The 14900-nt window shown below is 41.0% G+C and overlaps 1 protein-coding gene across 2 annotated transcripts in view; it reads left to right on the forward strand.

Moving 5' to 3' along the window:
* Window positions 1-996: 996 nt before the first annotated feature.
* Ndfip2 (Nedd4 family interacting protein 2) overlaps window positions 997-14900 on the forward strand; it is a 42139-nt gene continuing 28235 nt past the window's right edge. Inside the window, exon 1 of one of the 2 annotated variants that reach the window (XM_050144647.1) lies at window positions 997-1398. In XM_050144647.1, coding sequence (XP_050000604.1) covers window positions 1069-1398 — 330 coding nt within the window. In that variant the 5' untranslated portion in view covers window positions 997-1068. The remainder of the gene's footprint in view (window positions 1399-14900) is intronic. The other variant, XM_050144646.1, reaches the window with a different exon arrangement.

A 14900-nucleotide genomic window follows, 5' to 3' on the forward strand; every position in this document is an offset into this window, starting at 1 on the left:
CATTCATAACTAATAAATCTTGGTGTCATGATTTGGGAGCCGGTTGGTGCTGTAAAAGAAAAAGCCTGGTACACTGTTCCGTCTTATTCACAAACATAATAGGTCATGTGTGGCTACCCGCTGGTTATTATGACGGCCCACAAAACGTGCTTCCTCACCATTATCAAATTTTAGTAACACCTGAGAGTTACCGCAAAAATCCTACCTCACTTCAATTTCTTCCCATTTCCTATTTCTGAAGACCTTTTTCTCTTTAAGGTATAGGATATGTCTAAAGAGGCTTCTGGAGGCAAAAGAAAGAGGCAGGTAAAGTCCGATACAGGATTTTCAGGGCAGTGAAACTACACGGTGTGAACCATAATGGTGCATTGTTATGGCCTATTTGTCAGAACCCCTAGAACGTACACTACTGAAAATGAACCCCGATGTGATAAGGTGTTAAGGTATGTTATCGTGGGCTCAACATTTGGTACAAATGAGGTGAGGAAGGCTATGCGTAAGCAGAGTGAGAATAAGGGTCTTTTCCTTTCCTCGAAATTTTACTGTGGCTTTAAAGCTGATTATGTATATATAACATACATTATAAATACACACAATACGTATGTGCATATATATAAAACGTACATATATTTGGTAACCCATTACCTCATTAGTGATTTGAACAAGCGTTTTATGACTGCCCTGAAGATGGATCTCTGAGATGTTCTAGGCTTGGGACTATCAAAAGGGCGATCTGTCCTCGAGTGCTCTAGGAATGCACCGCCTGAACGTTCGTTCCTCTCCGCAGTGACGGTGCATTGGCTCGTCCCACAGTGAAACCTGCCCTCACCCAAAACGCCAATCAAGTGGGACGATTGTCTCTCTCTCTTTTCTCTCTCTCTCTCTCTCTCTCTCTCTCTCTCTCTCTCTCTCTCTCTCTCTCTCTCTCTCTCTCTCTCTCTCTCTTTTTTTTTTCTTCCTTTTGCCACCGCCCACTCCCGACAGGTTGACGTCCTAGAGGGCTCCCCGGGACTTGCCCGACTTTTTCGTCTCCTCCCACCTAGGGACACCTTCGCAGCCGGGACGCGGATGGAACGGCGGCGGCGGAGCCAGAGAGCATGCGCGTCCAACCCGAGCATGCTCAGTAGCTCGCGCGGCTCCCCGGAGCTGCGGCGCCGATCGGCGAGCGACGCGGAGGTCTCGGCGGTAGCCGAGGGAGCGACAGGAAGTGAAGCGGCCCCGCCGGGCGACCGCGGCGGCGGAACCCGGGGCGGCGGAAGGGGCTCTGCGGCGACGACGTCGTCGACCGGGGGAGAGGCCGAAGGAGCTGAGCGCCGAGGGGACACGCCCGCTCGGAAGCCGGACCCCGAGGCGGGCAGGATGGATCACCACCAGCTGGGGACTGGCCGCTACCAGGTGGTGAGTACGCGGGCCCCGGGCCACCCGGCGGGACCACGCAGCCACCCAGGGGAGCACAGTCCGGGCTACCCCGGGGATCACGGGCCGGGCCACTCTGCGGGGCCACGCAGCCACCTCCGGGGAGCTCGGGCTGCCCTCCAACTCCGGCGGGACCACGTAGCCACCTCCGGGCCACCCGGCGGAACCACGCACCGGCTGCCCCCCACCCGGGCGGGACCACGCACCGGCTGCCCCCCACCCCGGCGGGACCACGCAGCCACCTCCGGGTCACCTCGGGGAGCACGGGCTGCTCCCTACCCCCGCCCCCGCGAGACCCTTCCCTCCCGGCCCACCTCTCTTCCAGCCCCTGGCCGCACCCGACGGCCTGCTCCCCACCAAATCCCCTTCCCCGAACTCCCCAACTTGCCCGGGTCTCTGTTTCTCCTCCTGTCGTGTCGTTTCCTTCTTTCCTGACTGAGACACTCAGGAGACATTGTCGTGGGGTTTCCACCGGCGGCGGGGCTGCGTGCACCGACCTGTCAGGGAGGCGCTAGGCGTCATCGAGTGGCGTGGGGGTCCACACTGTAGAGTGAGATGCAGCTGGGCTTTTAGGGGCCGTGGACCCATAGAGAAGAGCCGTGGTGGGGAACGAACGTGCCTCCTTTCTACTTAGCCTTGTCATTTTGCCCTTTTCCATTATGTTAGTATTAAAGTGTTCGTTTGTTGGAAAAAACCTGCTCCTACTTTGTGTGTGTGTGTGTGTGCGCGCGCGCGCGCGCGTGTGTATTTTGGTGGGAGTTGAGCATTTTGTTAGAAATAAGTTTTTTGAAAATAAATTAGTTTTCATTTAATACAATCTTATCTCTCAAGTGTATAAACTTCTAACTGTATTTAAATGAGTGAAACGTGCCCTGTATTTTCTTTGTCAGGATTTCTGTACTTTTTCCCCTTTCGTGTATTCTAATGGTGTCGTTGGAGAGGACTGTTGCAAATATCAGTGTTGGCAATATTTGCTATGTTGTGTTTGTGTTTTCATTATGAATTTCAGAAAATTTAGTGAAACCTATTTACTGAGGGACAGAAGAAAAGCATTTGTGCATATTGTTGATGATGCGTGACATAGTTTATGGACTTGTACAGCTGGTCCAGTATGTCACCTTTCCTGTCTGTTTGCATGTGTGTTGTCACCCAAGCCTTTCTATCAAGTGCCTGTTGACAATTGCCAAGGATTGTGGGAGAGTGGATCGTACCATAACTGATTTTTCATTTTTCTTTGGTAAGAGTCTCACATCATTTGAGCTTATTGCTCTAACATGGCCAGGTGATATTTTTTCCAAATATTTTTTCCTTTATAAGCAGGTGCATTAGAGAATTTTATCGTGGTCTACATTTGCATTTTAATTCTTTCACTTGTCCAGTTCCATAGCAAGTTTGTCTCTGGGACAACTCTTGGCTTGCTGAGAATGACTTCCTGTTATATAACCGTCTGGGAACACGGCATAGGTACAACTGAATTTCATATTCTGAGTAGACTTTGTAGCTAGTTATCAATCTGGAAACCCAGTTTATATGACGAACACGACTATTTTATGGCTGCTTTTTTAGCTCAGGCCTTGTTTTGAAACTCTAGAATGTTTTAGCAACTTTGGTTGTTGTGTGTTAAGAGATGGTTAGGTCAGGGGATAGGGAACTACGTGTAGTGATGAGCAATGCTGGGCTGTGCTCCTGTTCAAGAGCTAAAACCCCCTCTCCATGGTGGTGATGCCTGGGACCATCAGTGACCTACTGTCTTTATATGTGTATTAATTAGTAATTTTTTTCTTTGCAATCACACGAGGCTTTAATGATGGAGATGAGACGGGAACCAGTGCACTGGGGCCGAGACTCATAACCCACGCAGGGGGAGAGTTCGATCCCTAGTGACCGGGAGAAACGATTTTTAAGGGAAGAAACCACAGCCCAGTGATCCGGAATTGGCAGGGAGTGTGTCACAGAAAATTCCGAAAATACCAGTGAAGATTACAAGGGGGCAATCCCCTGCTTCTCAGGACCACTCCCAAGGTCATAATCAGCTAGTTCTTAAAACACTTTACAATGACAATCACAAGAATCAGCCTTGGCCTGGAATTAATTAGTAAATTTTATAAGTTCTTTTTGTACGTCACATCCTACATAAATGTATGTATACATGTATGTATAAATTTAAATCTAGAGTCCCCTTTTAAGAGAAACTATGTATTTTTCTCTCTGAATCTGGCTTATTTCACTTAACACATTAACCCCCAGTTCCACCTGTTTCCCTGTTTCTTGTGAATGCTGTAGTTTCTTTACAGCTGAATACAACACCCTCAGGTCTGTCCTCTGCTTCCTACTATGATAACAAGCACACACCATCATTCCTGGCTATAGAAGTTGTTTTTCCCCCTTCTTCCTTCCTCTCCATTGTTAAAAAGATCCATAACAGTAGATAAAATACAGCTACAAAGTCTTGGTACCCCTTTAATTTCAGAAAAAAAAATTAAGCATGACTTTCACTGTGTTATGGGAAATTGAGTTGTGCTTGATAGGAAAAGAGCCATGTGCAAATGGTTAAGTAGTTAACTTGTCTTGCAGCTGCCAAACTACATTCTGGCTTTAATGGTCTCTATTTTGAAAGCTCAGGTACGTACCTACAACAAGCTGACTACTAAGATTTAAAAGATTTAAAAGAATACGTACAATTTAAATTGGCAGTGTTAATTGCAGCAGAAGTTTCTCAAACTATATACTAGAATGCCAACAATAGGAGTTCTTGGATTATGTCTAAATACTAACACAGAGACACTCTTCAGTAAAGACAGTAGCTTAGATTTTTTTTTAATCCTAGTTATTTTTGATCTTTGGCCACAAAATATTTTTTTTAAATAATTTACTACAGTAAGTTTTTTTCTGAAATATAATTTGAGGTATTTGTACTATAGAGGTCTGCGTACTTTTATATCTGGAAAATTAAAGTTGCTCCTGATAAATCAACTAAGGAAAGAGGCTTGAAATCTAAAATGGAGTTAGAGAGCTGGGATGTAGCTCAGTGGTAGAGCACTTGGTCTAGAATATTTGTCCTGAAGGCTCTGGTTCCATCTCTAGCACTACAAAACAACAAGAAATGGGCTTAATGTCATCTAGGTTTATATTTAGGTTGTTCTGTTTACAATGTAAAAAAAATGCCTCTTAGCAGGCTGATGGTGGCGCACGCCTTTAATCCCAGCACTCGGGAGGCAGAGGCAGGAGGATCTCCGTGAGTTCGGGACCAGCCTGGTCTACAAGAGCTAGTTCCAGGACAGGCTCCAAAGCCACAGAGAAACCCTGTCTCGGAAAACAAAAAAAAAAAAAAAAAAAGCCTCTTTTCTTTTTGTATGTACGTACGCTGTATGTGTGCTGTTCCTCAAGGGTACCAGAAGCTTTGGTTTCAGATGGTTGTTAGCCACTTGGTGAGAGTGCTGGGAACTGAACTCTGGTCCTTGAAAGAGCATCAAATACTCTTAACCACTGATCCATCTTTTTTTCTATTTTTAAAACTTTTAATTGTTTTATTAGTTAATCAATTAATCTTTTTTCCCTCCCAATCAGTGTTCCCTCCTTCCTCTGTTCCCAGTTGTCCTGAACAGCTCAGGCCTCCCATATCAGATATTTATTTACTTATTTATTTTTGCATGCCTCTGCTTTCTAAGTGCAGGAATTAAAGGTATGTGCCACCACTGCCTGTCTACAATATGATTTAGAACAGTAGCAAAATTAGTTATGAAGTAGCAATGAAATAATTTTATAGTTGGGAGTCACCACAATGTGAGAAATTGTATTAAAATGTTTCAACATTAGGAAGATTGAGAACCACTGATATAGAGTCTGGCATATAGAAGTAACTACTGTTTTCATAAACTAGTGAATTAATTAGTCTGTTAATGTTTCATGGTTGTTGGCAGAAAACAGAGGACTCCTAAGTTAGAACAAATGACATTTACTCATAGTTGCGCCAAGTAACAGGAACACAGCATATTTGAGTACTTTTCCTTGTTCAAAGTCCTATGAGGTTAATGAATATTAGAGAGACACAGCACTGAGTTAGCGTCACATCTGAGTCAACAAGAGTCCTAGCTTAGCACTTACTATTTATCTCTTTATTTTGTAGGAAGCAGATAACATTGTAGCAAACAACGATGCTTGTTTATTTGCCCTCTCAAGGCAGCTTCTCTGTTGTCTGTAGACTTAACAAGGAAAGTTCCCTCATCAGGAGCTGAAAGCTGTGCTTAGGATGGCACACTAAGCAAGAATGCCCAGAGATTTTCAGACCCAAGGCCACTGCCTCACCCAGTAGACCATTCTAGGTGATTTAGTAGATGGTGAATTCTAGGTGTAGTAGTTTGCTTTCATTTTCCTTTGTAAAGAAATACTGTAGTCTTTTACCTTATGTTGCTTCTATTATGACACATTTTCACGACCTTCCCGATTTTCATGACCATTGTTTCTTTTAAATTTATCAATATACATTATCTGTCTTAATTACTGCGTTTTTACGTACTCAGACTTGCCCAGTTGCATAATGTGATACTTTCAAGCTCTTGTCTACTTTAGTCTCCATCATATTGACTCTGAATAGTGCTTTAAAAGTCCTTCCGTATTCCTGATATTTAGAAGCTTTCTTTTGACATCTTTGTCTTTATTCTTGATATGAATTCTTCCTCCTTAAATGCTGGTGCCTTTCATATGAAATAATTGCTACTTTCTTCTCTTGCTTAGCTGCTCTTTGGTTTACTGTTTGCCTGGCATGAGTCATGTTCTTTTAATATAAATTTGTTTTTTAGTTCTCAAAAACCTTCTCTGATTTCCTTCTAAACCCCCACCCCACCATTCAATAGCACTTACTGTTACAGCTTTCAAACATGCAGAAATATATAGAAGACTGCGAGAAATAAGTCTGTTTCATTTATGCTTTTGTATGTCTTCAGTCTTATTTAAAAGATAGAATATCTTTATTCTGAGAGAATTTCATACATGCATACAATGTATTTTGATCATATTCATCCATACTCCTCCTGTCCCCTTTCCAGATCCACTCCCACTGAATTCCCTTCATACTTAGCATCCTCTTTTTAATTTTTTGTTAAGACAGGGCTTCGCTGTATTACAGCTGAACTCACAGAGATATCCACCTGCCTCCACCTCTAGAATTCTGGGATTAAATGCATGTACCACCACCACCTGGCCCTCTCTTTTTAAATTTTAATTTTTAAAATTTGAGACAAGGTCTCAACTCTACCATTGTTGTTACAAATAAAACTCACTGCCATGATACAGAGAACATTCCAGAAAGTTTTTGTACAACCTTTGCCAGTCAGTTCCTATCCCCCAGGTGATTGTTTTTCCACATTAAATAGATGGACTTTCTTATTTTAGAATGGTTAGCTTATAGAATATAAAGTTTCTTTCACTCAGTGTGAAGGTTTTGAGATGGATCCATGTTAAAATGTCGAAGGATCATCTCTTTTTGTTATTGACTAGATTTACTTGATACAAGTTGTATGAATATACAACCTCTCATCTGTTGCTCTGTTGGGAGACATTTGTATTGTTTTTAGCTTTTGGCTATTGTAAATGAAACTTAAGAATATTCTTGTATTAGTCCTTTTGTGGATGCACTTATTTCTTTTGGATAGAATCATTAGGTAATAGTGTAGATGTATATTTAATCGTATAAGAAACTACCTGACCCAGACTTCTGTTCTTGAAATAGTTGTTTAGTTTTTTTTTTTTTTTTTTTAATTTCCCTCATAGGTAGAATTGACTTCATTTTTAATGTTTGGGTCCTTTCAGTCTTTAAACTTGTTTCTACTCTGATGACTTTTGAGTGTGCAGTGTGTGATTCTTAACATACAGGTTCCTTGACTGGGCCTTGCATACCTGTACAGAGCCATATCTCAGCAATCTTCCCTCCTTTGTTTTTAGGTACTGATTGTGATGTTTAGCAGGGCTTATTTCTTGTTAATTCTTCAGCCATAGTATATTCTCTCCCACTTATAGTTCTTTTTACTTTATATGAAGGCCTAATTTGGTTTATTTGCCTCATGCAATCTTATTCTTTTATTTAGTTGTTTATTTTTGTTCTTTTTTTGAGACAAGGTTTCTCTGTAGCTTTGGTGCCTGTCCTAGCTCTTGTAGACCAGGCTGGCCTCGAACTCACAGAGATCCTCCTGCCTCTGCCTCCCGAGTGCTGGGATTAAAGATGTGTGCCACCACCACCTGGTGCAATCTTATTCTTAAATGTAGGAATCTCTGTAAATCTATAATTAGAAGAGTTTTGGATTTGCCATTTGCACCAAGGCAAAGTAAAAGTTGAGAATCACAATATTAGAAAAAGTGTTGTCTGGATTTACATGCTTGTGTGTCTTTCTACTGTGGAGTTTCGTGCTTTCCTCAGAGGTACTTAAGAGGTTCTGTGAAAGACTGCTTTTTAGTTAATCTTTCAAATAGACTTGTAAAGTTTAGAAAATTTGTACATGAGAAAATTTACAATCAAATTTTTGCGTATCGAGTAGTTTACCAAGGTGCACATCAGCACTCTGACATGTTCTAGGATCAACATTATGTTCCTTTGATTGCAAGGACAAATTGTTTTCCAGTGTATCTTAAAGTTCCCCTTGCTATTTCTGTGACTATTATAACAATTGAAACTGTGCATTGGTGCTGGAGAATTGTCTGTAATCTGTCAATCATGTTTTAAATAAACGCTGATTGGCCAGGCAGGCAGTGTGTATATATAGGTGGGAAAACCAGACAGGAAGTAGAAATGATGCAAAGAGAACAGGAGGATTCTGGGAAGGAGGAAGTTGATTCTTCCCACTCCTGCCCAGACTCCAAAGAAGCAACATGTGATCTGTGCTGCTGTGAAAGGTACTGAGACACACGGCTAATGTAGATCAGAATAATGGGTTAATATAAGTGATAAGAGCTAATGAGAAACCTGAGCTAATGGGCCAATCAGTTTATAACTTATAGAGCTCTCTGTGTGATTTTCTTTGGGGCTTGCTGGCTGTGGGGTACAGGGAGGGACAGAAACCCCAACAAGCAGGCCCCACTCATGTTACAATGCATTGACTTGAATGTACCTCATTAAAATATCTATATATATCAATTAATTACTTTAGCATTCATGAGCAATGCTGAATCAAATTCAGACCCTTATTAGGTAATTTGAGCTAGCTGTACATATTCTAGTACTAATTTAATATGTACCCAGTACATTTAAATAATAATTTAGATCATAAGAATACTATGATACAGATAATCTACAAGTTTATCCTGGAGGCTGAAAAGGTGGCTTGGGTTAAGGGTATGTCTTAACGCAGAGCACCTGAGTTCAGTTCCCAGCTCCCGTGTTGGGTGGTTTTTACCTTCAAGCACACCTGCATACGTGTACACATACACACAGATGTATACATAATTAAAAATAATAAAAATCTTTTAAGAGGAAATACAAAATATATTGGCAGGAACACCCCCAATTCTCTGTGTGTTTTCTTATGTCTTCATGTGCCTTCTCAATATGGCCTTGGCTTCTCACAGCATAGGAGAAGGAAGAAGCTGCCATTTTTCTTGAGGTCTAGACTTAAAAGTTTAGAATTTAATTTTTCCTTCATTTCTTTTAGTCAGAGCAATTGTAAGACCAGCCCAGATTTAGGAGAGGGAGCACATCTCCCTGCCTTATTCTCACACTTGTTTTGAGACAGCTACACAGTAGCTCAGGCTAAGCCCTGAATTTCTAACAATACTCCTGTCTCAGCCTCTGAAGTGCTAGGATTATAGGCATGAGCCACCATACTGACTCAGCTTCCATCTTTTAATGGGGCAGAGGATGCACCTATTTTGAGGGAATACATTGAGGTTGATGTTGTTCATCTTTGAATTGGACATTTTAACCCCTCAGTAAATAAGTACTAAAATATTTATGATCCCGTCCACTATGAAGGTGCAGTAAGGTGCACTATGAAGGCAGAAACCTGACTGAGAAAAGATCTAGTTCTTGTGGGTGAGCATTGCAGGTATTGGTAATGGCCCACATGAGTTTGTTGGTTTAAGACAGAAAGAAAGCCAAAAGGCCTCTGTGAAGTGGGGATTGGGAGTGGGCCAAAACTCAGAATAATTTGTATCTGAATTTGACAGGAAAACAGAACTTCATTGATAACTCTAGTTTCCAATTTTTATTTCATGAAAGCAGTCAGGTTCAGCTAAGTAGTAAGACACAGAGTCAATGAAACTGGGACTCTGGCCTGAAGTGAGAAGGTTAGTTCACCAGTTTGTAGTCTGTTGCTTGAGTTCATTGCAGACAGACTTCAAAGTCTTCAGGTGTTGCCACCACCACAGTAGGACATACCAATATCTGAATCAGCAACAGGAAGAGACTCTTCTGATTTGCTGGCTTAAAGTTCCAAGATGCCTTCCTACAGTTATGGCTATGACCTTGTAGCTCTTTATGATGCTAGGAGACTATGGGAGAACTGAGTCAGAGGGTAAAGCTGATTAAACCCTTGCAGGGGAGATAAACTATGAACTGAGATTGCAAGTCCCTAGCACACGCTCAATGGCAGTCTTGACTGGACAACACATACACAGTTCAGATTCAATTAGGCTAACTGGGAGCCCACACCTTTAATCCCAGAACTGCAACATTGGGAGGCAGAGGCAGGCTGATATCTGTAAATCCAAGGCCACCTTGGTCTACAAAGCCACTTCCAGGACAACCAGGGTTACACAGAGAAACCCTGTCTTAAAAAACCAAAAAGAGAAAAGAAAAAAAAAAATAAAGAAAAACAATTTTAAGACAGTGACTATAGATTATATTAAACACTTTTAATTATGTGTATGTGTGTGTGAGTTAATAATGTGGTATTGGTGGAGGCTAGAGTTACAGGCACTTGTGAGCTGTAGGACATGGGTGCTCATAACTGGACGTGTATCTTCTGCAAGAGAAGTAAATGCTCTTCGACACTAAGCTGTTTCTCTAGCTTGTTCTTACTGTTTTATATAGATTGTTTAGCAGTTAGGTTCTTTTTATTCTTAATATCCAACCTCACATTCTAAAATATTGTCTGGTTGCATGTATATTTGATAACATTATTTTGGAATTCTGTTGGTATTCTATATAGATAGTCTTGACATGCATTTAAATAACTATGGAATACTTACTGCTGTCATTTATTAATGTGAATTTACTTTCATGATTCTAATTAAGACTAGCCCTAACTACCTTGTGATTTTAAGTCATCATTATGTCTATGTTTTCTGGCTATGTTGTTATGGTTTCTTTAAGAAGTTGATCACTTAGCTGGAATTAAGGTGTGGGTAAAAATTCTTGTTAAAGACATGCCAAGTGCAAGTTGGGAAATGTTGCAGTAGTTTAAGATTTACTATCAGATTATTTTACTGTTTTGACTTGCTTACTTTTAAGATTTGTTTGAACATGAATAACATAATAATTTTAAGTTCAGGAATGTGCAGTGTTTTCATTCATCTGATGTCTCTGCAGAGTTATCCCTAACATTATGTAGAGAAATCATGCTACTTGGACAGCAGATTTGAGAATAGGAACTAACTCATTTATTATGTAAATATCTTTTAGTGTGATGATGTTAATCTCTTCAGTAATTTTGGGGGTATAAAGACATTTTTAGTCTGTTGGATATTGGAGTACCAATGATATTCCAATGGGAGATTTTGAAGGTCATTTGTCGTTGTCTGAGTTTTCTGAGACTTTCTTGAGACTTAAATGAATTTTTCTGTAATCTTAGCAAAATGCTTAGTGTATTTCTGTGTAATTTGTTATTGCATCGGTATACTCTTCAGCCTTGTATTATACTCTTAATTCTCTTGTTCTCTCTCTTTTGTAATCATCATGTTAATCTCTGACTTCTGGTGTTTAAACACAATATTCTCCCCTTCTCTGTCTTCCTTCCCTCTTAGGACTAATTCCTAATCTTTATTTATGTCTGCATTTGCATGATATTTTCTCTGGAAGAGTGTCCTCTCACTTTCTGCCACCTCGTTGCCCTTCCCACTTTTTATGTCCGATTTATATGTGTCTTTTTAACACTGCACTTTTGCTTATTGTAGCTCTTAATTTGCAGTATATATTTGCTCACTAGATTATAGGAAGTAGGAACTAGATCTGTCTTGCTTATAAAAGTATATTAAATTGTTGCGGGTCTCTTTATTATAGGGATAAAATAAATGACTTCTGGAAGAGGTAAATGAATTAGATGTGATGATGTGCACCTGTAATCTCATTACTTGGGAAACTAAGGCAGGAAAATTTGTGTTGAAGCTTGTCTGGGTTACATAGCTTGACACTATCTCAGGAAACCAGAGAAGGCAAATATACAGGAGAGAAATTGAAAATAAATAGCTGGATGTCTTTTTTGAGTGTTAGAAGTGTCAGTGTGGATATGAGTGTATTATAGCGTGATACATCATGTTACAAAGTTCTGTACGGGAAAAGTATGCTGTCCAACTATAAAATACTAACATCTTTCCTGTGTGTCATTAGGATAGGTACTGTGGATAACACTGCTCTTTAATTCTTATAGTTTTACATAATGCCTCTTCTGTTTAGCAACTTACATTTAGTAACCATGTGTGGTGGTTTGAAAGAAAATGGCCCCCAAAGGGAGTGGCACTATTAGGAGGTATGCCCCTGTTGGAGGAAGTGTGTCACTGTGGGGCAGGCTTTGAGGTCTTTTTTGCTCAAGCTTCACTCACTCAGTCGACTTTCTGTTGCCTGCTCAGCAAGATGTAGCACTCTCATCTCCAGCCCATCCTCTTGCCCAGTGCCATGCACCCCGTCATGATGATAATGGACTGGATCTTTGAAATTGTAAATGAGCCACCCCAATTAAATGCTTTCTTTATAAGAGTTGCCATGGTCATGGTGTCTTCTCTCAGCAGTAAAAGCCTTAACTAAGACAGAAGCTGGTGTCAGGGACTGGGGTATTGTGACAGGCCTGACCATGTGTTTGTTTGGAGGAATTTGGACTTTGGTACTTTGGGTTTGGAAAGCAGTGGAATGCTTTAAACACTGCTTTATGGATGATACTAGTTGGAGCATGGAAGACAGTGGTACTAAGAGTTACTTGAAATGGGGGGCGGGGCTCATTCAGGAGGTTTCAGAGTAGGAATATTTTAGTATGTTGCCTAGAGATCAGTCTTGTGATATTTTGGTGAAGGAAGTCATTGTCTTTTGTTCTTATCTGAAGACTTTACCTGAGGCTGAAGTGAAGAGTTTTGGATGAATACCATTGGCAGAAGAAATCTCAAAACAGCCTAGTATATACTGTCATGTGAATATTAGTGATAACCCTAATGAAGCTGAGCAGGGTTAATTACAAAAAGTGAATTTTTGAGGAGAAAAAGAGCACCAGGAAATGGAATGGAGCCAAATCCTATATTTAAGGAGATAAAGGATTGAGAAATAGAATAAAGGGAGTAAGGGAGTGGGGACAAGATCCCATCCAGCTCAGTTTCCAACTTGTGGAAAGAAACTGAAGAAAAACCTAGATCTGGATGTGATGGGGCATACTTTTAATCCCAGCACTGGGAAGACAGAGGCTGATAGATCTCTGAGTCTGAGGCCAGCCTGGTCTGCAGAGCAAGTTTCAGGACAGCCAAGCTTAGTCAGTGAAAGACACAAAGCTGGTATAGATGTATTTGAACAAGGGGCGATGTTCTAGCCGCAGCAAGCCACAAAACGTGGCAACTTCAGCTGTGTGGTTCTGATGTTAGAATTAAAGATAGAAGAAAATGGTTAGGGAATTTGTCTCCACACCTAAAAGCCATTGAGGCCAGGCATGTGTCGGGGTGTCCCTGAATGGAGGCCTAGTAGAAAGGCCATTGTGTGAAGCTGAGGCCTGGATTGCCCTGGAGAACCCAAGATGTTAGAGATTCCAGAGACATGAGATAACTTGCCAAAGAGAGTTAACAGGGAGTGGAACTAGCCTAAGAGAGAGAAATATGTTGTAGCCAACAAAGTTGAACAGAGTTGGAGATCTGAAGAGCGTATCGACATCAGACAATGAAGATGCATAGTCTGGAGTTTGCCTGGCTGGTTTTCAGTCTTGCTTTGGTCCAGTATTTCCTCACTATGCTCCCTTTACTCCCTTTTGGAATGGTAATATATATTCTGTGCCATTATATGTTGGAAGTATGTGATCCGCATTTTGATTTTGGTTTTTATGGGTGATTACAGTTAAGAAATTGCCATGCATCTCAGGAGACACTTTGGACTGTTTGCGACTGTTATAGACTATGGTGTAGGAGGGAGAGCCTGCTTGTTTATCCTGGCCGCCTGGCTAGCTTATCCCCAAAATAATCATACAGAAACTGTATTCATTAAAACACTGCTTGGACCCTTTAGCTCTAACTTTTTTATTAGCTAACTCTTACATCTTAATTTAACCCATTTCTATTAATCTGTGTATTGTCATGTGGCAGTGGCTTACCGGGTAAAATTCCCAGCGTCTGTCTCCAGCAGATCCATGGCGGCTCTCTGACTCTGCTTTCTTCCTCCCAGAATTTAGTTCTGTTTTCTCCACCTACCTAAGTTCTGCCCTATTAGGCAAAAGCAGTTTCTTTATTCATTAACCAATACAAGCAACACACAGAGGGGACCCCCACATCACCTCCCCTTTTCTTTTTAAACAAAAAGGGGACTTTTGAAGTTGAACTGAATTGCATTTTTTGAACTATAATATGGATATATGCTTTTGGGGTCCAGGGAATGGGATGTGGTGGTTTGAAAGAAAATGGCTTCTAAAGGGAGTGGCACTATTAAAAGCTGTGGCCTTGTTGGAGGAAGTGTGTCACTGTGGGGCAGGCTTTAAGGTCTCTTTTGCTCAATCTTTCATCAGTGTGACAGTTGATTTCCTGTTGCCTGCAAGATGTAGCACTTTGAGCTCCATCACCACATCTGCCTGTACAATGCCATGCTCCCCATCATGGTAGTAATGGACTGAACCTCTGATACCGTAAGAGAGCCATCCCAATTAAATGTTTTTCTTCACTAGAGTTGCCATGGTCATGGTGCCATTTCACAGCAATAAAAACACTAAGTAAGACACCATGAAAAGGAGACTAGTTCTTTGTAGGTCTTTTGTAAGTAGGGAGTACTTAATTAATCATTTTCTTCAATCATCCCATAAAATAGAAGTCTATCTATAGAAACTTCTATTCGAGATTATACACCAAACTTGGAGGACAAATTTCACTACTTTAAACATAATTGCAGTATTAAAATAACACCAAAACAATTTACAAAAGGACAGAGAGGGAAGGTCACAAATAATTCTAAGGATGTTTGTTTTTTTTTTATTGTTTGGTTGGTTGGTTTTGGTTTCTTTGTAGCTTTGGAGTCTGAACAAGACACAACAGAAACTGACACTCCAAGGTGGATAGGGGAAATCTCAAAATTAATAGCAAGACTAAACTTGGAATGACAATGACGT

This window comes from Alexandromys fortis, unplaced genomic scaffold, assembly GCF_014885135.2.
Source record: "Alexandromys fortis isolate MF-2015 unplaced genomic scaffold, M_Fortis_MF-2015_v1.1 scaffold_43, whole genome shotgun sequence".
Lineage (NCBI taxonomy): Eukaryota > Metazoa > Chordata > Mammalia > Rodentia > Cricetidae > Alexandromys > Alexandromys fortis.